Raw genomic sequence first — 27,274 nt, 5'->3', positions numbered from 1 at the left:
ATTGACTGGGATTGCATAAAAGCTCAATGTATAAAATCATGCTTACTGATGCTGACTAACTACAATAGTGTACTGAAAATTTATACATAGCTTTTATTTGCCCTGTAGTAAGTTGGAATTCTGCATATTTTATAAAATTCTTGAAGCAAATGTTTAATTCCCCCAAAGAAATCTAATTAAGCAGATTCTATAAAACAGAGAACACTTTTAGAGGCTTAGATTTTAGAAGATATGAATTCAAATCCCATATCCTCCACTGATGTTTGACACAAAGCAAATAACCTCTCTGAGCTTATTTCCTCCTCCTCCTGTGTAAATAGTGATAGCCACTTCACACAGTTGAGATATTTAAACGAGATAACAAATATAAAGCACCAAGGGGGAATTCCCTGGCGGTCCAGTGCTTAGGACTCCATGCTTCACTGCCAAGGGCGGGGGTTCAATCCCTGGTCAAGAAACTAAGATCCTGCAAGCTGTGCGGCATGGCCAAAAAATAAAGCACCAAGATAAGTGCCTTCCTGTTAGTTAAAAAAAGGAGGGCATTCTATAAATTAATAATAAGAGCTGACATTTGTCAGGCTCTTACTATTTGCTAGACACTAGTCTAAATTTGTCAATTTAGAAAACATCACCAATTCATTTTGCTCAACTACACCTGTCTTAATTCAATTGAATATAACTCACATCAATTGGACATCTTCATGAAAAATCTCACTGAAAGTTTAGTTTATAAATACATCTGTACATGTATCTGTATATGTGTGTGCACACACTATTTGTGGCCTCCACCAAAAACAATGAACGACATAGATGAAAAAAATATACAAAAGTTAATATCATAGAAAAAATAGCTTATTAACTCTATAGTGCTTCTCAATCGTCCTGTTAACAAAAGGGGATATTCTGGGACTTCCCTGGCGGTCCAGTGGTTAAGACTCTGCGCTTCCACTGCAGGGGGCACGGGTCCAATCCCTGGTTGGGAAAGATCCAGCAGCCAAAAACAAACAAACAAACAAAAGGGGATATTCTATTAACATGAGGGATGTTACTTGGTTTCGTTTCCCTCATCAAAATGCTACAGATGCTTGTTCTTCCTCCGAATGATGCCTAACATAAAAACAGAAATCTAGCAGGCAACAGTCAAAATTCTGATTTTTCTAGCATACCTTCTCTTTCCTCAATTCTTCTTTTAACATTTCTCTCAGCTTCTGGGCTTTATATATTCGGTATCTGTCTGAGCATGGCTGTTTCTCTTTTGTTGGAACAGGGTTTGGCTGTGGAGCTTCTTGATTAACTGTAGATAAAGGATGAGGTTCTGAAGGAACACTGACACTAGGTTTAACCAGACTAAAAGTACTTGATACTCGCTTTCTTCTCTGTGAAACGGTAGAGGAAGATTTACTGGATTCTTCAACATCCTTCCCACCATCAGTCTTTTCATCACTGTTGAAATTTTAAAAGAAAAAAAGAAGGGCACCATGGATCTTCTTTTAAATATTTGAGGCTTAACAACTAGTCTGACAAAAATCCAAAAGAGCAAAATCTCATTATTAATAGTCAATGACTTGAACAGAGGTTGCAATAAAATTTTTGTTCAGTACATCTTTTTAACAGATACGGAATTCTAATGAAGACTGATGATCCTTTTCAAACTTCAAATCCCTAAGAACATTATAGCACATAATTTTATGCTCTTGCTACGTACCTCAAAAAACAACAACAAAAAAAAAACCTAAGTTACAAAACAAAGCTTAATTTGCCTAATTTGAATTATTTGATAACTGAGAGTTTATTTTCTTTTGATAGCTCTAAAAATTTTTTTTAATTGAAGTATAGTTGATTTACAATATTAGATTAGTTTCTGGTGTACAACATAGTGAGTCAGTATTTTTACAGACTATACACCATTAAATGAGAGTTGTTTTTTAAAATTAAGTTTATAATCCACACCGATACTTCCTAAAGTGAACTAAATTTTTGGCATTTTACTTTAATTATCAACTTGAGATCAGTTAAACCAAACAAAATATCAAACCTCTGAAATATTTGTATTGCAGTATTTGAAGACATTCATTTAGCTATATTAATCAAACCAAATTCTGTTTGAGGAAAAAATCATTTATCTTTTGTCAGGGATAACTCTACTAATTCAGCTATCAAAATAAACTCTTCACTCAAAAAAAGTACTCAGGGCTTCCCTGGTGGCGCAGTGGTTGGGAGTCCACCTGCCAATGCAGGGAACACGAGTTCGTACCTCGGTCCGGGAAGATCACACATGCGGAGCGCCTGGGCCCGTGAGCCATGGCCTCTGCGCCTGCGCGTCCGGAGCCTGTGCTCCGCAACAGGTGAGGCCACAGCAGTGAGAGGCCCGCGTACCACAAAAAAAAATAAATAAATTTTTAAAAAATAATAAATAAATAAATACAAGTGCTTTGGGCTTCTCTGGTGGCACAGTGGTTGAGAATACGCCTGCCGATGCAGGGGACACGGGTTCGTGCCTGTGAGCCGTGGCCACTGAGCCTGCGCTCCGCAACGGGAGAGGCCACAACAGGGAGAGGCCCACATACCGGGGGAAAAAAAAAAAAAAAAGTACTCAGTCACTTCAAATTATATATCCAAATTCAGATTGGATATAAATATTTCAGGAATGGCCTGAAAGCAAATTAAGAGGGTATAAGTCAAGAATTAAAAGCAGTCTACGTTTTTCATATGTTATGATTAGTTTTATATAAAAGTGAAAAAAATGCCTAAACCTATAGAATAACTTTTCCAAAAAGTATCTAATTTAAATTCTCATCCCAGCCCTTATAATGTGATACATGTGCCATTTGCATTTCACCCAATCAAGATGAATGCATAAGGACAGAACATATACCCTATGGATTTTTACAACTAGCAAAGACCCACCAAAAACAAAAGGAAATACATGATAAAAAACCAAGTACAGTGGCTTCCCTGATGGCGCAGTGATGGAGAATCCGCCTGCCAATGCAGGGGACCCGGGTTCGTGCCCCGGTCCGGGAAGATCCCACATGCCGTGGAGCGGCTGGTCCCGTGAGCCATGGCCGCTGAGCTTGCGCGTCCGGAGCCTGTGCTCCGCAACGCGAGAGGTGGCAACAGTGAGAGGCCCGCGTACCACCAAAAAAAAAAAAAAAAAAAAAACAAGTATAGTCCCTAAATGTCAAGTCTAAGAGAGCAATATCCTTGAGTTTAAATGTCTCAAGACTACAGAATAACTAATTTACTAAATTATCAATAATCATAATTCACACGTAGTTAACAGGATCTCTGTGAACTTAATTAATTTAACAGTAACTGGTATTTCTATTCCACTGTTGGGAGAAATTCTGAAACAAATTCATGTAAGAAACTTCGAAATTACTAAGCATCATTAAGCTATTAATATAATACTCTATAGTAAGCACCAGCTGAGGTCAACAGAAGCCAAGCCAAAAGAGAAAAGAATAAAATTGTCACCTTCCTGTCACAGTATAAATTTATACCATCTCACTTTTTTAATAGGGTTGATTTTCATTGGTTTCCTCACATTTATAGTATAAAAACAGAGGCCATTATTACCTCAGCATGTCTTAACTTTAACTACTTTGCTCCATCACCTTTAAACACCTAAAGGTAGGCAACTATTCTGTCATGTCCCATGCAAGACAGTTTATATCAGTTATTTCTAATCTCCACAATAACTCTCCGAAGCGAGAGCTACATTATCCCCATTTTGCAGATGAGTACATTCTGCCTGGGCAAAGTCCATAAACTGTTAACTTAAGTAGAAGAATCCTGAATTTAAATGTGGTACATGACACATGCTTTTCTGTGGTCACCATAGTTAAAGGGGCACATCCTCAAATCAAAACAAGTAACCAGACTTCCTTTCCGTTGACATAAATCTGCAGAATCAAAGTAACACTGCTTTTCTTTTAAAAATAAATATTTTCAAGATTAAAAAAAAAAACATACTCCCGTAAAGTACTCCAAAAGAATGAAAACTGCGGTAATCTAAATGCTCTAATGAATAGTACCACATGTGGATTTTCTTGAAGACTGCTAGACCTGGATTCCTCCCACCACCACTTGAAGACATGGTCCCCTCCCCGAGAATCTACACGCTGTAACAAAATGCACAATTGCCACACCGTGGTTAGAGGGACCAACTACAGTTGGCAGTGTGTTCCTCGGCCTCAACTGTCAGGCTTAGTACAAGCGAGGGGGTACTTCTACGGTAAAGTTTCTTTGCTCAGCTTCCAGGTGACACGCCCGGAGAGGCGGGGCAAATGAAAATGCTCCCCTCCGCAAGTACTTACCTGCTCTTGGGAGTCTTTTCTCGGGGCTCCGCTTCCCCACAATCCACTGGGGAAACATCTGTGGATTCCGCTGGCTTCGGGACAGAGGCCGCTGCAGGTTCCGGCGGCCTGGGAGCCTCTCGTTCACGCTGTGGATTGGGGGCGGTGGAGCCCCTGGCGCCTGCTCCAGGCCTGACATTGGGCTTCACGCTAAGGCGTGCCCTGCGGAACATGGCGGAGCCAGGGGGCCCGGGGAGGCGACCCCACGGCCGCTCTCAACCCCGAGCCCCGGCCGCTGCCCGGAGAGGGCTTTAGGAACTAAGCCCTTCCCACAAAGCCACAACAACAGCCCAGCGGGCAGCTACGGCAGTTTCACGCCCCCGCCGCCGCCTCCGATCTCCCGCCGCCGCCTCTTCTTCATGACCCTGCTACACTAATAGCTAAGTTTCCCCCGGTACCTTGTTCCCCCGCCCTCAGAGGGCGCCGGAACTGATCACGTCATCATCCAGCGCCGCGGAATGACGCACAGCACCGGAGCCATGGTAACCGTCAAGTTATGGAGCCTGGGTTACCGGCGAACCGGAAATTGAGACGCTAGACTGTGTACTCTTCCCTCTCCAGGGCTCCTTAGAGTTTGTTCAAAAGAACAGAAGGAGGTAGTCAGTCGTTCAGCCCAAACTTTTACAGGAACTATTAAAATCCCTGGCCGTAGGACTTCCCTGGCTGTCCAGTGGTTAAGATTCCGCGCGTCCACTGGGGGTGGTGCGCATTCCACCCCTGGTTGGGAACTAAGATCCCGCAAGCTGCGCGGCGAGGGCGTGGGGGGGTGTAGGGGTGGGGGTGAGAATGCTGGCAGAAACAAAAAACAAACAAAAACAAATTGCTGGCTTTTTTTTTTAAAGAGGGTCTTGTAGAACACTGCCTGTTCATCAGCGCATCCCTAAGGCTTAAAAATTCTAAAATGAGGGGCTTCCCTGGTGGCGCAGTGGTTAAGAATCTACCTGCCAATGCAAGGGACATGGGTTACGAGCCCTGAGCCCTGGCGGGAGAAGATCCCTGTGCGCCACAACTACTGAGCCTGAGCTCTAGAGCCCACGTGCCACAACTACTGAAGCCCGCGCACCTAGAGCCCGTGCTCCGCAACAAGAGAAGCCACAGCAATGAGGAGCCTGCACACAACAACGAAGAGTAGACCCCGCTCACCGCAACTAGAGAAAGCCCAAGCACAGCAACGAAGGCCCAACACTGCCATAAATAAATAAATTTATTTTTAAAATAATTCTAAAATTAGTGGAACATGGATTAGAAATTAAAGTGTGAAGAAAGTGATAATAGTTAACTCCTAGGAAGGGAACTGGGTTTCTGGGAAACACATCATGGGAAAAAAGAACATTCACTGTATATCCTTGTTTACTTTTTAATGTGAATGTAATACCTGTTCAAAAATTATTATAGTTAATGGGAATTCCCTGGCGGTCCAGTGGTTAGGACTCCACGCTTTCACTCCTGAGGGCATGGGTTCCATCCCTGATCAGGAAACTAAGGTCCCGCAAGCACCGCGAACAGCCAAAAGTTTAAAAAGAAGAAAAAAAGGAAAAAAAAATATGGTTAAAGCTTTGTAAATTTTTTTTAAAAATAAGTTATTAGGCTCATTTTGGGAGAAACATGGAACTTTTAAAATATATATATATTTTTTAATTTATTTTGTTGCACCGGGTCTTAGTTGCTGCACTCGGGATCGTCATTGTGGTATGCGGGATCTTAACTGGTGGCATGCATGCAGCATCTAGTTCCCTGACCAGGGATCGAACCCCATGCCCCCTGCAGTGGGAGCTCAGAGTCTTACCCACTGGACCACCAGGCTAGTCCCAAAATTTTGTAAATTAACGTGAGCATTCTTAATCTGCTTCAGGAGAGAGCAACAGAGCAATACGCAAGACATTCTGCGTGGGAAAGGAAAATTCAACAAATGAACAAGATAATTTAAGAATTATTAAATGCCATGAAAGAAATTTAGAGGGTGATATGACAGAGGTTAATGGGAGGCTGGCTTAACTTTATGTAGGGTGGTTAGGGAAATCCTCTATGATGAGAGGAAAAATGTCCAGAGATGAGGCTGACTCTAGAGATTATGGGCCAGTGTTTGAACCAGTAATACAATTCCCCTGATTCATGGAAAACAAAGGCCTGACTTCCTTCTTGGAAGGAGAAGAAAATTCTACAAGAACATCCTGCTACATTAATGACAAAATGTCAAAGGAATAAAATCCCGAACTGATTGAAGAGATTGCTAGGTCATCCAGAAGGAGAAAGAAGAGAGACAAGTGTTTTTAAGAGTAGGAAAGCAAGGCTGAAAGTATAGAGAGAAAAGATTCTTTCAAGACTGGGAAGGAAATGGAGGTCTGTGGGTTCCCTCCAGTATTCTGGAGAGGGACTAGGACCTCAAACACACCTAAGGAAGCTCAAGGACTTGAGAAAAATAACCCCTGCTGCAGACATCTCAGGAATCTTGGAGCTACTGCCAGAACCATACAGCTTTGAACAACATATTTCAGTATAGACTGAAGACATAAGGCCTTTCCCCAAACGCTCTGTTTCACCTAAGAGTCTGTGGTATTCCCACAATTCTGCAGGTAAAGAAGTAAATAATGACTAGGACTTAATTTCCCATTTGTAAAGAGATGGGAACAGAGTCAGATTCAATTTTACTATTTACCGTAAAATCATAAGCTATTTGTTACACATCCCAAGTTTGTACAGTCTTTTTTTTTAATTTTTGAATTTTATTTTATTTACTTTTTTATACAGCAGGTTCTTATTAGTCATAAATTTTATACACATCAGTGTATACATGTCAATCCCAATGGGCGATTTGGGATGAATTGGGCAATTCATCTTTTAAAAATAATTCTGAGACTTGCGTTTTGATCGTGGCTCAGCTCACAGCTAGCTGTGTGACCTTGGGCGGTCACATAATTCCTCCTAGTTTGTACGGTCTTAACGGCATCATAGTAATTTTAAAAGTCTCTAGTTTTCTCTGGCAGACACACCCAACATTTCTTGTACACATGGGATACATCATGTGTATCCCTACAACTCAAAAACTATATTTTCAGTTGCAAAGAAAAAGCTCAATTAGACTCTTAAGACCACACACAGAAACAACTCTACTTAAATTCAATCCCAAACTCCTTCCCTCCCTTCCTCTTTAGATGGTCTGTATCTCTATAAAGAGCCTGGCCAGAAAGTCAATGTCTTCCCCTGCTCAAGTTACTGCAGAAGAGGTCCCTAAGTGGAGACACCTGGCCTGTAAGCAGTATTGAGGAGGAGGGGTGGGACGTAGGGAGAGTGTTAAGCACAAAAGGCTCTCTGAGGTTGAAAGAATGATGACAAGTATAGCTAATATGTTGAATGCTATCCTGTGCTGGGCACTTACTACTTCACATATATTAATTTGATTAATGAAGGAGGTACAATTACCTCCCCATTTTGCCAGTAAGGAAGCTTTAATGCAATGAAATGACATTCCCAAGTTCACTCAACTACTCATTGGGAGAGCTGGGCTTTCAACCCAGACATTCCATGTCCAGAACCCTCAGGTAATTTTTATGAGATGAAATAAAAATTGTTAAAGCTTGGTCTTATATACTTGGAGGTCCATTATAGTGTTTTCTATACTTTTGTATATGTTTTAAATCTTCCAAATTAAAAACTTTTTTTAAAAAAAGGGTGATTTCAGGGTGTCCAGCCTAACTCCACACATTTCTCAGTTTGTAATAATTAACGGAATAGATGAAGAAAATAAGTATCAAGCATCTTTACACGTCCGTTTCTAGCAATGGCGGATGCTCCATAGCTTTTACATAGGTTTAAGGTTATTCTGGGCTATTCTGAATCCGTGGTAAGACTGCATTCCCTAGCATTCTCTCCCCATCACACAACTCAGGAACAGAGCCCCCCAACTCCTAAAGTACTGTCGACCGAGACAAGTGCGCTGGGATCAAATGGGAAATGAACAGATTTTAGAGTCCGTTTTAAATTTGAATCTTATTTCTACCCGTCCCTACCTATTAGGTCAGCGCTCCTGGTCTCAGAGTCTCAGTCGTCTGTTTCGTAAAATGAGAACAGTGAAGTCTACCTTGCAGGCTTGGTGCGTGAATAAAGAAGGAAAATATGAAGCCAACACTGGCTTTCAAGGAGTTAACCCTCAATCTGTTCTGTCCCCTTCCTCCCCTTCCCGCCTCTGCAACGGGATGAAAAAAAGCTAACGTTCCTTTTCGAAAAGTTAGATATTGTAGCGTTTAACGTCGTTATCAAAAAAATAGGGACTGGTGAAGTCCCAGTGACCAGTATACAGAGGGAAAAATCCACACACGTCTATGCCTCGCTCAGACACAGGGCCCGCTTTCTCGACTCTAGCAAACTTTCACTGCCGAAAGGCCCAGGCGAAGACTAACCCCGGAGCTGCGGCTCCTGGGCCGTAGTCGGGCACCGCCCCGCCCCCCACCCCCGGCCACGCAAGCGCAGTCACTCGCCGGCCACGCCGACTGCTGTTGTCTGGCCTCGTTGGGCTGGGCGGTCCACCGAGCACAGGCGTAGCCCTGCTGAGGGCCCGCGCGGGCTTAGGCTTCCAGATTGACGGGTGGGGACGGCCGCTGAGCGTGCGAGCAAGTCGTTGCTTTTCCGAGTCGCTCTTTTCAAGGCTCGGTCCGGTGGGTCAGCATGGCCCGTGAGTATGCGGACGGGTAGGGGAAGCGGCGGGGAGCGTCCGGAGAGGAAGTCGAGCTCAAAGGCGCGGCGGGTGGGCAGGCGGGGGCCAGCTGGTGAAACCCCTTACGTCCGGCGCGGTGGTGACCCAGTTTTTAGTCAGCAGAGGGAGAGGGGCGGTTGGCTCAGGTCCGGCCTGAAAGGTCGGGCAGCTGCCTGCCCCTCGGGTGCGAGTTTACACGGTAAGGAACACCTCCCCGGTGGTGAGGTGTGTGGAGCCCCGGGAGGGATCCTGGTCAGGAGGTGGTTTACAGCAGGTACTTAATACTTAAGGTCGTGAGGCCTAACGAGGATAGGGAGCCCTAAATCTCCTCTCTAGTTCTTTTGTTTGGCCCTCGAAGGTAATGTTTTACAAGCATCTGTAATGCTCGCTTAACGGTTGAATTATGATGGACCAACGTGTGCGAGGTGTAATCTGTGGTGTATCTTTCTCTCTCCACCCACACCTCTCAAAAGCCAGAACTTATTTTGGAATACTGGCCCCGTAGAGACAGATGATTGGAACGCCTCTTTTAAGAAATCTGGTGTTTATAGCCAGTGAACACCTTAACTGGTATAATACTGTTAGGACCTTCAGTGTTTACCTTTAAGCTTCCTCCTTGTCATCAGATCCCCGGAACACCATTCAGTGCAGTACTCTGCTGGCTTATCTCTTAAAAAGCAAACTTTAGATACATTTAAATAACACCCTTAGAATGGAATTATTAATTTTGGAGATGGAAAAATAACATCACTATTTCTCTTTGTAGGTGGAAATCAACGAGAACTTGCCCGCCAGAAAAACATGAAGAAATCCCAGGAAATTAGTAAGGGAAAAAGAAAAGAGGATAGCTTGACTACCTCTCAGAGGAAACAGAGGTAAGTTATACTAAAGGAATTCTCAAGTCACAGAAGTTTTCATTTTGGAGAATGGAAAGCAGTTTTTAAATCCTTAGTAGAACTAGGCCTGCCGGAAGGGGTAACAGCTGCATATCTGTTGTGAGCCAGGCATACTAAAATTATAAGCGGTAGTCATTACCCCAACCCATAGATGAAGAATTTTAAGCTCTCAAGCTATAATTTGTCTTGCAGAGAATCTCACGCAACTCCACCACAACCATAAGAATTTCATTTAGCTTCCATGTGCAAGGCATTGTTAGGTGCTGAGGGTAAACATTTTCCAAGCAGACATCCTACTCATACTACTCTGGATGACAGGTCACCAATTATATTGATAACTTCTGAAAGAGACACAAAGTATATGTAGTTATATTGACTTCTGAAGATCCATTGGATTGGAGAGAATGCAGGTGCACTGCCTTGACATACAAGTGACAATACAAAACTGCTACAGAAATATCAATACTTTGAGACTACAGCTTAAGTTTTTTAAAAAAAGTATTCATGTTTCTAAAAAAAGTTAGCCAAATTTCATTTTATTCTAAAATCAAATTTTGTTGTTCATGTGAAACTTGGAGGCCAGGTGAAGAATTGACTACACAGCCTCCATCGTGGCTTCTCTGTGGTCCTCAAGGCTGCCTGCACATTAGAACCACCTGGGAAAACTTGATGTCTGCTCAAGCCTGTGCCTTACACCCAGCCCTGAATTAATTGGTGTGGGGTTGGACATTAAAAGGTGCTCTAGGTAAATTTTATTATACTTAAGTTAAACCTGACTTTAAAAGCTCCCCAGGTGATTCTGATATGCAGTCAGAATTTAATGAAGTTTAAGCCCTTAATTATCACTTCACACTGTCTTTCTATGACATTTATTGTTAAAGTGATAAGCTTTGCTTTAAATTTGTTAACTTACATTGGAGTAGAAGTGAACCAATCAGTGGAATGGTACAGACCAGTAACCCTGAAATAATATTTTTATTGGGAAACTTAGTGTAGCTTGGCTCAGTGATAGTCACTGCTTAATGGCTACCTACTGCTTACAAAGCTCTGTGCTAGATGCTCTATATTTATTACCTCTATTCATCATAATCATGAAAAGTGCTATTAGCCCCAATACATGCAATGAGAGACTGGGGCTCGGAACTTCAATAACATTACTAAGATCACACAGCAAGCACAGCAGAGTTTGGTTACAAACAGAAAAATAACTATTACTGTTTTTATTCAGGACACCTCATTTTTTTTGTAGCTGTCTTGTTTTTCCTTCCTTCTCATTCCTTGTTTTTGCTATTGGCCTCTCAGAAATGTCTTACTAACGTGGACAGAGCTACTCATCCTGAATTAAAATCTCATACTAAATATATGCAATAACAACATAGGAAAGAGCCTGGACTTTGAAATTGGACAGACCTTAGTTTTTATGTGATTTGGGGCAAATTATTTAGCCCTAAGCCTTTAACTTTTTTTTTTTAATCTGAAACATAGGGACAATAACTCAAAGTTGTCGTGGGACTTAATCCAGAGCCAGCAAAGTGCCTGGCACAAAGTAGGTGTTGAATAAATAGCCATTTAATATATTTTTTAATATGGGCTCATGGACCATCCAGCCCAGGTAATCTGGTTTTAGTTCACAGTATGTGAAGGTTCAGCCAGAGACACAAAGGGTTAAGAAAATGCCCTGAATATCCTGCTTTTTGGCTTGTAAGAAACTGAATTGATTCATAACATCTATGTCCTAATCCTAGGTACCACTTAGGATATCTAGAAGACCTCTGAAATGCCCCTTCATTCACGAAAAAATTTATAGTGAATTAACTTTGTTGACAACCAATATTAATTGCCATTATTTCTCCATATAGCTGCCTCATGTCAGATGGTGTGCTTGTGTGTGTGTGTGTATGTGTTCCTCAGAACAACCTGATATATATTACTCTAATTTTGAAAAGACTTGGAGGTTATTTATCCAAGGTCATGACAACAGTACAGATTCTATCTCTGTCCATGAAAATGGAAAAACATGAAAGTTTATATCTTCTTTTAAATTGTTTTCTAATACACTGAATGGATTATTATAGAAAACAAATGAGAACATAAAATCAGTGTTTCTGTAACAACTGACAGCCTTTTCCCCCCATATAGGGATTCTGAGATCATGCAACAAAAGCAGAAGGCAGCCAATGAGAAGAAGTCTATGCAGACAAGAGAAAAATGATGACTATTTGGAAAACCTGGGTGCTGCTGCTAACTAAGTGTATCATAAGCTCTATGATCAAGATTTTGTAGAGTGAACAGTCAGTACATATGTTATATCCTTATAAAACTATTTTAAACTTTACCTTTCAGCCTGACTTAGTGTGATGTTTCAGAACCATTCTACAAAGAATAAAACACTAACCGTGCATGTGACATATTGGTGAACATTGTTTTTTATCACCAGTGAGCATTTATACAATTTATTAGGGAGGTAATATGATCAGGTAACAGGATATTGTATATAAATCTGAATCTTTGTCATAAACTTTGTTAAAGTATATCTTTAAAGTCAACTTTATTGTATAATAGAATTTAAGATACATTTATCTAATTTTGCTTTGTAATCAACTAGTTTGCTTGAAAAATTTACAAAAAATAGTACAAACCACCTGAAATAGCAACTAAATGAACATAAACTAAATGAGGTCTCAGTAAGAGTTCTACTTACAGCTTTAAAATTTTCTGGAATAAGTACCTTTTTTTTTAAGAATTTCTTTTTCTTTAAGAAATTTATTTTATTTTTGGCTGTGTTGGTTCTTCGTTGCTGCATGCGGGCTTTCTCTAGTTGCGGCAAATGGGGGCTCCTCTTCGTTGTAGTGCGCTGGCTTCTCAATGCAGTGGCTTCTCTTGTTGTAGAGCATGGGCTCTAGGCATGCAGGTTCAGTAGTTGTGGCATGCAAGCTCAGTAGTTATGGCTCACGGGCCCTGGAGCACAGGCTCAGTAGTTGTGGCACATGGGCTTAGTTGCTCCACAGCATGTGGGCTCATCCCAGACCAGGGCTCAAATCCATGTCCCCTGAGTTGGCAGGTGGATTCTTAACCACTGCACCACCATGGAAGCCCCTGCCTTTTTTTTTCTCAATAGAGTTTATTTTGTAGAGCAAAATTAGGGTCACAAAAAAATTTTGATTCTCATCTACCCCCTGGCCCTACTCATACATAGCCTCCCCATTATGAACATCCCCTACCAGAGTGGTACCCTGATGAACCTACACTGACACATCATTATCACCCAAAGGACATAGTTTACATTAGGATTCACTCTTTGCATTCTAAGAGTACCTTTTTTTTTTGTGGATATGTTAATGTTTATTGTTTTTAGTTGAAGTATAATTGACTTAGAATATTAGTTTCAGGTGTGCAGCATAGTGATTCAATGTTTTTATACATTACAAAGTGATCACCACAATGTCTAGTCACCATCACCACAAAAAGTTACTATAATATTATTGACTATATTCCCTACACTGTACATGATATCCCCGTGACTTTTATTTTATAGCTACGTTTGTATCTCTTAATCTTTTTCCCATATTTTGTGCATTTTCCCACCTTCCTCCACTCTGGTGACACCAGTTTGTTCTCTGTACCTGTGAGTGAATTTCTGTTTTGTTATGTTTGTTCACTTGTTTTGTTTTCTAGATTCCACATGTAAGTGAAACCATATGGTATTTGTCTTTCTCTGTCTGGCTTATTTCACTTAGCATAATACTCTCTGTGTCCATTCATGTTGTCACAAATGGTAAGATTTCATTCTTTTTTATTGCTGAGTAATATTCCATTGTATATGTGTACATATACACCACAGCTCCTTTATCCATTCATCTCTCAAGGTACAGTTAGGTTGCTTCCATGTCTTGGCCATTGTAAGTGCTGCAATGAACATAGGGGCAGATAAATCTTTTCAAATTAGTGTGTTTGTTTTCTTCAGATATTTTTAATTTTTTGAGGAACCTCCATACTGTTTTGCATTGTGACTATACCAACTTACATTCCCACCAACAGTACACAAGGGTTCCCTTTTCTCCACATCCTCACCAGCGCTCATTATTTCTTTTTGATAAAAGTCATTCTGACAGTGTGAGGTGATATCTCATTGTGGTTTTGATTTTCATTTCCCTGATGATTAGTGGTGGTGGGCATCTTTTCATGGATTGGTTGGCTATCTGTATGTTTCTGGAAAAATGTCTATTCAGATCCTCTGCCATTTTTTAATGAGATTGTTTCTTTTTATATTGAGTTGTATATGCTCTCTCTGTATTTTTTATATTAACCCCTTATTGGACATATCATTTGCAAATATCTTCTCCCATTCAGCCATTCAGGATGTTGCCTTTTCATTTTGTTGATGGTTTCTTTTGCCATGCAAAAGCTTTTTAGTTTGGTGTAGTCCCATTTGTTTATTTTTGTTTTTTGTTTTTTTGGGGTTTTTTTTTGGCTGTGCTATGTGGCTTGTGGGATCTTAGTTTCCCGACCAGGGATTGAACTGACACAGAAAGCACAGAGTCCTAATCACTGGACCGCCAGGGAATTCCCTGTTTATTTTTGCTTTTGTTGCCCTTGTCTGAGGAGACGGATCCAAAAAAATACTGCTAATGCTGATGTGAAATATCATACATAGTGCCTATATTTTCTTCTAAGAGCTTTGTGGTTTCATGTCTTACATTTAAGTCTTTAATCTGTTTTGAGTTTATTTTCATACATGGTGTAAAAAAGTTGTCTAGTTTCATTCTTTTACATATAACTCTACAGTTTTGCCACCACCACTTATTGAAGAGTCTGTCTTTCCCCTATTTTGTATTCTTGCCACCTTTGTTGTAGATTAATTGTGCATTTAAGTGTGCGTTCATTTCTGGGCTCTGAATTCTGTTCAGTTGATCTATATGTCTGTATTTGTGCCAGTACCATACTGTTTTGATGACTGTAACTTAGTAGTATAGTTTGAAATCAGGGACCATGATGCCTTAAACTTTTCTTTCTCAAGATTGCTTTGGCTATTTGAGGTTAAGATTTTTTCTTTTTATGTGAAAAATACAATCGGTATTTTGATAGGGATTGCATTGAATCTGTAGATTGCTTTTGGTGTTATGGACATTTTGAAAATAATAATTCTTCCAATCCATGAACACAGAATAACTTTCTATTTATTTGAATTGCCTGCAATTTTATTCATCAGTGTTTTACGGTTTTCAGAGCACAGGTCTTTCACCTCTTTGAGCAAATTAATTCCTAGGTATTTTATTCTTTTTGATGCAATTCTAAATGGATTGTTTTCTTAATTTCTCTGTCTGCTAATTCATTATTAAGGTATAAAAATGCAACAGGTTTCTGTATATTCATTTTTTATCCTGAAACTGTACTAAATTTTTTTTTACTTCTAATAGTCTTTTTGCTGGCATCTTTAAGGTTTTCTATATATAGTATAATGTCATCTGCAAATAGTGACAGTTTTATTTCTTCCTGTCCAATTTAGTTGACTTTTTGTTTGTCTTTTGTCTGTGCTGCACAGCATGTGGGGTCCTAGTTCCCTGACCAGGGATCAAACCTACACCCCCTGCAGTAGAAGCACAGAGTCTTAACCACTGGACCACCATGGAGGTCCCTGGAGTACTTTCATTTATTTTCTTGTCTGATTGCTCTGACTGGGATGTCTAACTATGTTGAATAACAGTGGCAAGAGTGTCCTTGTCTTGTTCTCAATTTTAGAGGAAAAGCTTTCAGCTTTCCAGTATTGTGTATGAAGTTAGCTATGGATTTGTCATATATGGCCTTATTATGTTGAGGTATGTTCCCTCTGTAACCACTTTGTTGAGAGCTTTTGTCATAAATGGATGTTGAATTTTTGTCAACAGCTTTTTCTGCATCTACTTATATGATTTTTATTCTTCAGTTTGTTAATATGGTATATAATATTGATGGATTTGTAGATATTGAACCACCCTTGCATCCCTGGGATAAATCCCACTTGGTTATAGTATATGATCCTTTTAATGTATTGTTGAATTCAGTTTGCTAATATTTTGTTGAGGATTTTTGCATCTTTGTTCATCAGTGATATTGGCGTATAATTTTCTTTTTCTATACTGTCTTTGTCTGGTTTGGATCGGTTAATGCTGGACTCGTAGAATGAAATTGGAAGCATTCCTTATTCTTCCATTTTTTGGAACAGGTTGAGAAGGGTAGGTGTTAATTAACTGTTACTTAAATGTTTGGTACAATTTACCTGTGAAGCTGTCTGATCCTGGACTTGTATTTGTTGGCAGTTTTTGATTACTGATTCAATTTCATTACTAGTAAACAGTCTGTTCAGATTTTCTGTTCTTCCTGATTCATTCTTGGAAAATTGTACGTTTCTAGGAATTTATGCATTTCTTCTACGTTGTCCAGTTTCTTGGTGTAATTGTGGTAGTCTCATGATTCTTAGTATTTCTGTGGTATTAATTGTAACTTTTGCCCTTTCATTTCTGATTTTATTTGGGGCCCCTCTTTCTCTTGATGAGTCTTGCTAAAGGTTTATAAATTTTGTTTATCTTTTCAAAGAACCAGCTCTTAGTTTCACGGATCTTTTTAATTGATTTTTTTAGCCTCTATTTCATTTATTTCTGCTCTAATCTTTATTATTTCCTGACTTCTACTAACTTTGGGCTTTGTGCTTCTTTTCCTAGCTCCTTTACATGTAAAGTTAAATTGTTTATTTGAGATTTTTCTTGTTCTTGAGGCAGGCCTGTATTGCTATGAACTACCCAATTAGAATTGTTATTGCTGTGTCCCATAGATTTTGGAAAACTGTGTTTCCATTTTCATTTGTCTCAAGGTATTTTTTAATTTCCTTTTTCATTTCTTCATTAAACCATTGGTGGTTAAGTAAAAAGTTGTTTAGTCACCACATGTTGTGTGTTTTCCAGTTTTCTTCTTATAACTGATTACTGGTTTCATACTGTTGTGGTTGGAAAAGATGCATGATATGATTTCAGTCTCCTTATATTTATTGAGACTTGTTTTATGGCCTAACGTGATCTCTCCTAGACAGTGTTTCATGTGCACTTGAAAAGAATGCATGCCCTGCAGTTTTGGGGGGTTTTGTTGTGGGTTTTTTTGGTTTTTTTTCTTAACATCTTTATTGGAGTATAATTGCTTTACAGTGTTGTGTTAGTTTCTGCTGTATAACAAAATGAATCAGCTATATGTATACATATATCCCCATATCCTCTCCATCTTGCATCTCCCTCCCACCCTCCTTATCCCACCCCTCTAGGTGGTCACAAAGCACCAAGCTTATCTCCCTGTGCCATGCAGCTGCTTCCTACTAGCTATCTATTTTACATTTGGTAGTGTATATATGACCATGCCACTCTCTCACTTCGTCACAGCTTACCCTTCCCCCTCCCCACATCCTCAAGTCCATGCTCTATGTCTGTGACTTTATTCCTGTCCTGCCCCTAGGTTAATCAGAACCATTTGTTTTATATTCCATCTATATGTGTTAGCATACAGTATTTGTTTTTCTCTTTCTGACTTACTTCACTCTGTATGACAGACTCTAGGTCCATCTACCTCACTACAAATAACTGAATTTCGTTTCTTTTTATGGCTGAGTAATATTCCATTGTATATATTTGCCACATCTTCTTTATCCATTCATCTGTTGATGGACACTTAGGTTGCTTCCATGTCCTGGTTATTGTAAATAGTGCTGCAGTGAACGCAGTGGTACATGACTCCTTTTGAATTATGGTCTTCTCAGGGTATATGCCCAGTAGTGGGATTGTTGGGTCATATGGTAGTTCTATTTTTAGTTTTTTAAGGAACCTCCATACTGTTCTCCATGGTGGCTGTATCAATTTACATTCCCACATGCAAGAGGGTTCCCTTTTCTCCACACCCTCTCCAGCATTTATTGTTTGTAGATTTTTTTGACAGTGGCCACTCTGACTGGTGTGAGGTGATACCTCATAGTTTTGATTTGCATTTCTCTAATGATTAGTGATGTTGAGCATCTTTTCATGTGTTTCTTGGCAATCTGTGTATCTTCTTTGGAGAAATGTCTATTTAGGTCTTCTGCCCAGTTTTTGGATTGGGTTGGTTGTTTTTTTGATATTGAGCTGCATGAGCTGCTTGTATATTTTGGAGATTAATCCTTTGTCAGTTGCTCCATTTGCAACTATTTTCTCCCATTCTGAGGGTTGTCTTTTCCTCTTGTTTATGGTTTCCTTTGCTGTGTAAAAGCTTTTAAGTTTCATTCGGTCCCATTTGTTTATTTTTATTTCCATTTCTCTAGGAGGTGGGTCAAAAAGGATCTTGCTGTGATTTATGTCCTAGAGTGTCTGCCCATGTTTTCCTCTAAGAGTTTTATAGTGTCTGGCCATACATTTAGGTCTGTAATCTATTTTGAGTTTATTTTGGGGTTTGGTGTTAGGGAGTGTTCTAATTTCATTCTTTTACATGTAGCTGTCCAGTTTTCCCAGCACCATTTATTGAAGAGGCTGTCTTTTCTCCATTGTATATTCTTGCCTCCTTTATCAAAGATAAGATGACCATAGGTGCATGGGTTTATCTCTGGGCTTTCTATCCTGTTCCATTGATCTATATATCTGTTTTTGTGCCATTACCATATTGCCTTCATTACTGTAGCCTTGTAGTATAGTCTGAAGTCCAGGAGCCTGATTCCTCCCACTCCATTTTTCTTTCTCAAGTTTGTTTTGGCTGTTCAGGGTCTTTCGTGTTCCATACAAATTGTGCAGTTTTTTTTCTGGTTCTGTGAAAAATGCCATTTGTAGTCTGATAGGGATTGCATTGAATCTGTAGATTGCTTTGGGTAGTAGAGTCATTTTCACAATGTTGATTCTTCCAATCCAAGAACATGGTATATTTCTCCACCTATTTGTATCATCTTTAATTTCTTTCATCAGTATCTTATAGTTTTCTGCATACAGGTCTTTTGTCTCCTTAGGTAGGTTTATTCCTAGGTATTCTATTCTTTTTGTTGTAGTAGTAAATGGGAGTTTTTCTGTAATTTCTTTTTTGAGATTTTTCATCATTAGTGTATAGGAATGCAAGAAATTTCTGTGCATTAATTTTGTATCCTGCTACTCTACCAAATTCATTGATTAGCTCTAGTAGTTTTCAGGTAGCATCTTTAGGGTTCTCTGTGTATAGTATCATGTCATCTGCAAACAGTGACAGTTTTACTTCTGCTTTTCCGATTTGGATTCCTTTTATTTCTTTTTCTTCTCTGATTGCTGTGGCTAAAACTTCCAAAACTATGTTGAATAATAGTGGTGTGAGTGGGCAACCTTGTCTTGTTCCTGATCTTAGAGGAAATGGTTTCAGTTTTTCACCATTGAGAACGATGTTGGCTGTGGGTTTGTCATATATGGCCTTTATTATGTTGAGGTAGTTTCCCTCTATGCCTACTTTCTGGAGAGTTTTTATTATAAATGGGTATTGAATTTTGTCAAAAGCTTATGCTGCATCTATTGCGATTATCATATGGTTTTTATCCTTCAATTTGTTAATATGGTGTATCACATTGATTGATTTGCATATATTGAAGAATCCTTACATTCCTGGGGTAAACCCCACTTGATCATGGTGTATGATCCTTTTAATGTGCCATTGGATTCTGTTTGGTAGTATTTTTTCGAGGATTTTTGCATCTATGTTCATCAGAGATATTGGCCTGTAGTTTTCTTTCTTTGTGACATCTTTGTCTGGTTTTGGTATCAGGGTGATGGTGGCCTCATAGAATGAGTTTGGGAGTGTTCTTTGCTCTGAAATATATTGGAAGAGTTTGAGAAGGATGGGTGTTAGCTCTTCTCTAAATGTCTGATAGAATTTGCCTGTGAAGCCATCTGGTCCTGGGCTTTTGTTTGTTGGAAGATTTTTAATCACATTCTCAATTTCAGTGCTTATGATTGGTCTGTTTATATTTTCTGTTTCTTCCTGGTTCAGTCTCAGAAGGTTGTGCTTTTCTAAGAATGTGTCCATTTCTTCCAGGTTGTCCATTTTATTGGCATATATTTGCTTATATTAATCTCTCATGATCCTTTGTATTTCTGCAGTGTCAGTTGTTACTTCTCCTTTTTCATTTCTAATTCTGTTGATTTGAGTCTTTTCCCTTTTTTATTGATGAGTCTGGCTAATGGTTTATCAATTTTGTTTATTTTCTCAAAGAAGCAGCTTTTAGTTTTATTGATCTTTGCTATTGTTTTCTTCATTTCTATTTCATTTATTTCTGCTCTGATCTTTATGATTTCTTTCCTTCTACTGACTTTGGGTTTTCTTTGTTATTCTTTCTTTAGTTGTTTTAAGTATAGGGTTAGATTGTTTGTCTGATATTTTTCTTGTTTCTTGAGTTGAGATTGAACTGCTATAAACTTCCCTCTTAGAACTGCTTTTGCTGCATCCCATAGGTTTTGCATTGTTGTGTTTTCATCATCATTTGTTTCTATGTATTTTAAAATTTCTTCTTTGATTTCTTCAGTGATCTCTTGGTTATTTAGTAGTGTATTGTTTAGCCTCCATGTGTTTGTATTTTTTACAGATTTTTTTCCTGTAATTGATATCTAGTCTCATAGCATTGTGGTCAGGAAAGGTACTTGATACGATTTAAGTTTTCTTAAATTTACCAAGGCTTGATTTGTGACCCAAGATATGGTCTATTCTGGAGAATGTTCCATGAGCACTTGAGAAGAAAGTATTCTGTTGTTTTTGGATGGAATGTCCTTCAAATATCAATTAAGTCCATCTTGTTTAATGTATCATTTAAAGCTTGTGTTTCCTATTTATTTTCATTTTGGATAATCTGTCCATTGGTTAAAGTCCCCTACTCTGATGTGTTACTGTCTATTTCCCCTTTTATGGCTGTTAGTATTTGCCTTATGTATTGAGGTGCTCCTATATTGGGTGCATAAGCATTTTACAATTGTTATATCTTCTTATTGGATTGATCCCTTTATCATTATGTAGTGTCCTTCTTTGTCTCTTGTAATAGTCTTTATTTTAAAGTCTATTTTGTCTGATATGAGAATTGCTACTCCAGCTTTCTTTTGATTTCCATTTGCATGGAATACCTTTTTCCATTCCCTCACTTTCAGTCCGTATGTGTCCCTAGGTCTGAAGTGGGTCTGTTGTGGACAGCATATGTATGGGTCTTGTTTCTGTATCCATTCAGGCAGTCTGTGTCTTTTGGTTGGAGCATTTAATCCATTTACATTTAAGGTAATTATTGTTATGTATGTTCCTATTACCATTTTCTTAATTGTTTTGCATTTGTTTTTGTAAGTCATTTCCTTGTCTTGTGTTTCCTACCTAGAGAAGTTCCATTAGCGTTTGTTGTAAAGCTGGTTTGGTGGTGCTGAATTCTATTAACTTTTGCTTATCTGTGAAGGTTTTAATTTCTCCATCAAATCTGAATGAGATCCTTGCTGGGTAGAGTAATCTTGGTTGTAGGTTTTTTCCTTTCAACACTTTAAATATGTCCTGCCACTCCCTTCTGGCTTGCAGAGTTTCTGCTGAAAAATCAGCTGTTAACCTTATGGGGATTCCCTTATATGTTATTTGTTGATTTTCCCTTGCTGCTTTTAATATTTTTTCTTTGTATTTAATTTTTGATAGTTTGATTAATAAGTGTCTCAGCGTGTTTCTCTTTGGGTTTATTCTGTATGGTACTCTCTGTGCTTCCTGGACTTGACTGATTATTTCCCTTTCCATGTTAGGGAAGTTTTCGACTATAATCTCTTCAAATATTTTCTCAGACCCTTTCTTTTTCTCTTCTTCTGGGACCCCTATAATTCAAATGTTGGTGTGTTTAATATTGTCCCAGAAGTCTCTGAGACTGTCCTCAATACTTTTCATTCTTTTTTCTTTATTCTTCTCCCTGGTAGTTATTTCCACCATTTTATCTTCCAGCTCACTTATCCGTTCTTCTGCCTCAGTTTTTCTGTTATTGATTCCTTCTAGAGTATTTTTAATTTCAGTAATTGTGTTGTTCATCACTGTTTGTTTGCTCTTTAGTTCTACTAGATCCTTGTTAAATGTTTCTTGTATTTTCCCCATTCTGTTTCCGAGATTTTAGATCATCTTTACTGTCATTACTCTGAATTCTTTTTCAGGTAGGTTGCCTATTTCATCTTCATTTATTTGGTCTTGTAGGTTTTTACCTTGCTTCTTTGTCTGTAACATATTTTTTGTTTGTTTGTTTGTTTGATGGGTGGTGCTGTATTGCTGTCTTACTGGTTGTTTGGCCTGAGATGTCCAGCACTGGAGTTTGCAGGCAGTTAGATAGAGCTGGGTCTTGGTGCTGAGATGAGGACCTCTGGGAGGCCTCTGATTGATATCCCCTGGTGTCTGAGGTTCTTCGTTAGTCCAGCAGTTTGGACTTGGAGTAAAGGAGCTTGAGCCCGACCTCCAGCGTGGGAACGAAGATCATGCAAGCTTTGTGGTGGGTTTAAAAAAAAAAAAAAAAAAGAAAAGCAGTACAATATCAAAGAATAAAAAATAAAATAGAATTAGAAAGATAAAAATATACTAGGAAAAATTATAATTGCAACAAGGTAAAATAAAACCACAATAGAAAAAAGAAAAGGGGGGGGGAAACAAGCCAAAAGGAGAGATCACTAACAAAGTATAAAGAATAAAATAAAATTAGAAAAATAAAAGATTTATTAGGAAAATTAAACATATGAAAGACTCAACAACAATGAATCAACAAGGCAAAACAGAACCCCAGTCTAAGAAAGGAAGAAAGAAAAAGAAAAAGCCTTGGCTCTGCTGGTGGAGTTTAGGCGAGGGGTGGAACTTAGGCAGGGGTGGGGTTTAGTTTGCAGCAGAACCTAGGCAGGAGTGGGGGTGACGTTTGAGCATGCAGCAGGGCCTAGGCAGGGCGACGTTCAGGCATAGGGTGGTGCCTCTGCTTAGGACCTGTGCGGAAGGGGAGAGGCAGCATTTCTAAAGGAGGGTCTCTGGAATGTTGAGTTCTGGAGTTTGGAGGTAGGGCCCTGAGTGAGGGTGTGTGGGTAGAGTTTAGGCCCAGCTCATTGGAGGGGGTGTCCAAGTGTAGAAGTAGGGCCCTGGATGGGCATGTAGGGGCGGGGCTTGGGTTCTGCACAGCAGAAGGGAGGCTCTGAGGACAGAGGATTAGGCCCAGGAGCCCAACAGGCTCCCTGGTGCCTAAGTGGACAGGGAAAGCATTGGCTGTGTTCCCTTCCTTTCCTTCGTGTCCCTCCCCCACCTTCTCCCCCAGCATCTCCCCCGTTGCCACTGGACCCCTAACCATGGGTGGGTCCCGCTGGGTGTAGGAACTCCTTCCCTCTTCAGCCACCCCTCAGGGGTGCCAGTCCTGGAGGTCCAGCCTTTACTTTTGCTCCCCCTTCCCTCCCTCCCACTCCCTCAGGACCGAAGCAGCTGGAGGGGACCTAGGTGGGCAGAGGATCAAGCTCGGGATCTGAACAGGTTCCTGGGGGTCCAAGTAGGCAGGGGAAACCTGACCACACTCCCTTTTGATCCTCTGCCCTCCCAATGGTTCCCCAATTTCCCCCTTCAGGCATGGGATCCCTTCCCCTCCCCCAGCCACCCCTCAGGAGCACCAGTCCTGTCTTGCCTCCACTACTCCTCCCCCTTCACTCCCCCCACACCCCACGTGGGGGTTCCTCCCATCCCCTTTGGTGTCTGTGATCCCCCACTGGTGCCTGCTAGGTGCCCTAGTTGTGCGGAGATGCGGATTCCGTGTCCTCCTAGTACGCCATCTTGACTCTGCCTCCTCTGCAGTTTTTGTATGGAATGTTTAGTATATGTGTATTAAGTACATCTGGTTTAATGTGTTGTTTAAGGCCAGTGTTTCCTTATTGATTTGTCTGTCCGGATAATCTATCCATTTGATATACGTGGGATATGAAAGTCCCCTGCTATTATTGTATTACTATCAATTTCTCCCTTTATGTCAATATTTGCTTTATGTATTTAGGTGCTCCTATGTTGAGTGCATAGGTATTTATGAATGTTATATCCTCTTCTTGGATTGACACCTTTATCATTATGAAAGGTTCTTCTTAGTCTCTTATTACAATCTTTATTTACAGTCTGTTTTGTTTTATATGTGTATTGCTACCACAGCTTTCTTTTTGTTTCTATTTGCATGGCATATCCTTTCCCATCCCATTTAAATCTGAAGTGAATCTCCTGTTGGCAGCATATAGATTGGTCTTTTTTTTTAATCAATTCAGCCACCCTGTGTTTGTAGTCCATTTACATTTAAAGTGATAAATGATAGTTATATGCTTATTGCCATTTTGTCAATTGTTCTGGTTGTTTTTGTGGTTCTTCTCTGTTCCCTATTTTTCTCTTTGTCTCTTCCCTTGTAATTTGATGATTTTGTATACAGTTATATATGTTCTATATAACTATATATAAACCATATTTCTTTAGTATTATAGCTTGTTTATCTATTTTAAGTTTTTGGTTTGTGGTTAAGTTTGAACACATTCTAAAAACACTACATTTTTTCTCCCCCTCCCACATTTTATGTTTTTATTTTTTAATTGCAATATAGTTTATTTACAATATTATATAAATTTGAGGTGTACAACATAGTGATTCACAAAAGATTATATTCCATTAATAGTTATTATAGGACTTCCCTGGTGGTCCAGTGGTTAAGACTGCGCTTCCAATACAGGGGGCAAGAGTTCGATCCCTGGTCAGGGAAGTTCTGCATGCTGCACAGTGCAGCCAAAAAAAAAAAAAAAAAAAACTGGTTACTATAAACTATTGGCTATATCCCCTGTGATATATACTTATAACTTATTCCTTTTATACATAGTAGTTTGTACCTCTTAATCCCCTACCTCTATCTTGCCCCTCCCTCCTTCCCACTCCCTACTGGTAACCACTAGTTTCTTCCCTATATCTGTGAGTCTGTTTCTTTTGTTATATTCACTAATTTACTTTATTTTTTAAATTCCACATATAAGTGATAACATAAGTATTTGTCTTTCTCTGTCTGAGTTATTTCACTCAGCATAATACCCTTCAAGTCCATACTTGTTGCAAATGGCAAAATTTCATTCTTTTTTATGGCTGAGTATTTAATTGTGTGTGTGTATACACTCACACAGACCACATCTTCTTTACCTATTTATCTGTTGATGGACACTTAGATTGTGTCCATATCTTGGCTATTGTAAATAGTGGTGCTATGAACATTGGACTGCATGCATCTTTTCAAATTAGTGTTTTCATTTTTTTCAGATACCCAGGAGTGGAATTGCTGGATCATGTGGTACTTCTATTTTTAGTTTTTTAGCACCTTCCATGGTGTTTTCCACAGTGGTTACACCGATTTACATACCCACCAAAAGTGCACAAGTCTCCACATCCTACGTTTTATGTTTTTGACATATTTTACATCTTTTTTTGTGTATTACTTAACTACTAATTGTAGTTATAGTTTATTTTGCCATTTTTGTCTTTTAATCTTCATACTAGCTTTTACTGGCTGATCCACTGCCTTTACTATATATATTTGCCAACTTTAGACTGTTCTGAGGCTCTTCAAAAATTTATGACTTGAGGATTTTAAATTTGGAAATACATTAACTTAGAGAAACTGAGGTTTGAGACCTTGTTCTGTCTGAAGTAAATATGCATAATTATTACAAAAAGAATAAAAATACCATTGAAGTAATAAATAACTTTAACGTATTCAAATATTTGATTTTTCACATCATGCAATTCAACAGGTTTTTACTGATCATCTATTATGTCTGCCAGTACATGAATGGACATATCTTCAAGAGTTATGTAATATCTTAACACATTATTGACCAGAGACATAGTAATACATCTTTTGTTACCCTAACGTTATTGACCGGAAACGTTTCTTTCTTTCTGTTTTTTTCTTCATAAATTTATTTATTTATTTTTGGCTGCTTTGGGTCTTTGTTTCTGCGCGGGCTTTCTCTAGTTGCAGCGAGTGGGTGATACTCTTCGTTGAGGTGTGCGGGCTTCTCATTGCGGTGGCTTCTCTTGTTGCGAGGCGTGGGCTCTAGGTGCGCGGGCTTCAGTAGTTGTGGCATGCAGGCTCAGTAGTTGTGGCTCATGGGCTCTAGAGCGCAAGCTCAGCAGTTGTGGTGCACAGGCTTAGTTGCTTCTCAACATGTGGGATCTTCCTGGACCAGGGCTCAAACCTGTGTCCCCTGCATTGGCAGGCAGATTCTTTTTTTAATTTTTTAAAATTAATTAATTTATTTTTGGCTGCATTGGGTCTTTCTCTAGTTGCAGAGAGTGGGGGCTGCTCTTCATTGTGGTACACAGGCTTCTCATTGCAGTGGCTTCTCTTGTTGCGGAGCATGGGCTCTTGGCTTGCGGGCTTCAGGAGTTGTGGCTCACATACTCTAGAGCGCAGTCTCAGTAGTTGTGGTGTATGGGCTTAGTTGGTCCACGGCATGTGGGATCTTCCTGGACCAGCGCTCAAACCCATGTCCCCTGCATTGGCAGGTGGATTCTTAACCACTGGGCCACCAGGGAAGTCACAGGAGATGTTTCAATATTTATTCATGTAACAAATTACTGGACACAGACGTTAGTATCTGCAAAAATCCCCTGGTCAATAATGAGTTAATGATGGTTCTGGTGATCTTGTGATAGATCATGTACCAATGGTACCACCCTTAAATAGGATGGAATCCTGCATGTGCCTATTACAAATGAGGCAGACGTTAAGTTTCTTAGCCTGAGTTATCTTCCTATTAACACAGATTTTCAGTTAAAGTAAAGCTTTGTTCTATTTTTTGGGTGATTACGAGGGCAAAAGGATTACAACAGCTTAAGTTAACATTCTAATAAAAGATATAGTAGGGCTTCCCTGGTGGGTCAGTGGTTAAGAATCTGCCTGCCAGTTCAGGGGACACGATTCGAGCCCTGGTCCAGGAAGATCCCACATGCTGCGGAGCAGCTAAGCCTGTGTGCCACAAGTACTGAGCCTGTGCTCTAGAGCCCGCGAGCCACAACTGCTGAGCCCACATGCCACAACTACTGAAGCCCGTGCCTAGAGCCTGTGCTCTGCAGCAAGAGAAGGCACCGCAATTAGACACCCGTGCACCGCAAGGAAGAGTAGCCTCCACTCGCCGCAACTAGAAAAGCCTGTGCGGCAACGAAGACCAAGCACAGCCAAAAGTTAATAAATAAAATAATAAATCTAAAAAATAAAATAATAAAGAAAGGTATAATGAAGAAGTCTGATTGTATCACAAAGATTCTTTATGGGTGTGATTTCTGTAATTCTGTCTTCAGAATTTCTA

The 27,274-nt window shown here is 39.6% G+C and overlaps 2 protein-coding genes across 5 annotated transcripts in view; one reads left to right on the top strand and one right to left on the bottom strand.

Moving 5' to 3' along the window:
• BDP1 (B double prime 1, subunit of RNA polymerase III transcription initiation factor IIIB) overlaps positions 1–4,794 on the bottom strand; it is a 94,636-nt gene extending 89,842 nt beyond the window's left edge. For all 3 annotated transcript variants that reach the window (XM_059062539.2, XM_059062540.2, XM_067031109.1), the window contains exons 1-2: positions 4,320–4,794; positions 1,167–1,443 (exon numbers count right to left, since the gene is read on the bottom strand). In XM_059062539.2, coding sequence (XP_058918522.1) covers positions 1,167–1,443; positions 4,320–4,531 — 489 coding nt within the window. In that variant the 5' untranslated portion in view covers positions 4,532–4,794. The remainder of the gene's footprint in view (positions 1–1,166; positions 1,444–4,319) is intronic.
• A 4,027-nt stretch (positions 4,795–8,821) lies between these two features.
• On the top strand, positions 8,822–25,657 carry SERF1B (small EDRK-rich factor 1B). 2 transcript variants are annotated; one of them, XR_010840163.1, is made up of 4 exons: positions 8,865–9,027; positions 9,815–9,923; positions 12,084–12,235; positions 25,224–25,657. XR_010840163.1 is itself a non-coding variant. In XM_059062580.2 (3 exons), exons 1-3 carry the CDS (start codon positions 9,021–9,023, stop codon positions 12,154–12,156), a joined length of 189 nt encoding a protein of 62 aa, XP_058918563.1. In that variant the 5' UTR covers positions 8,822–9,020; the 3' UTR covers positions 12,157–12,279. The 2 variants fall into 2 exon arrangements, 1 of the variants encoding a protein (XP_058918563.1); XM_059062580.2 differs by lacking the exon at positions 25,224–25,657 and having other exon boundaries at positions 8,822–9,027; positions 12,084–12,279.
• Positions 25,658–27,274: the final 1,617 nt, after the last annotated feature.

This window comes from Kogia breviceps, chromosome 4, assembly GCF_026419965.1.
Source record: "Kogia breviceps isolate mKogBre1 chromosome 4, mKogBre1 haplotype 1, whole genome shotgun sequence".
NCBI classification, from domain to species: domain Eukaryota; kingdom Metazoa; phylum Chordata; class Mammalia; order Artiodactyla; family Physeteridae; genus Kogia; species Kogia breviceps.
The sequence above is the reverse complement of the archived record's forward strand: the minus strand, read 5'-3'. Positions and strand labels throughout refer to the sequence as shown.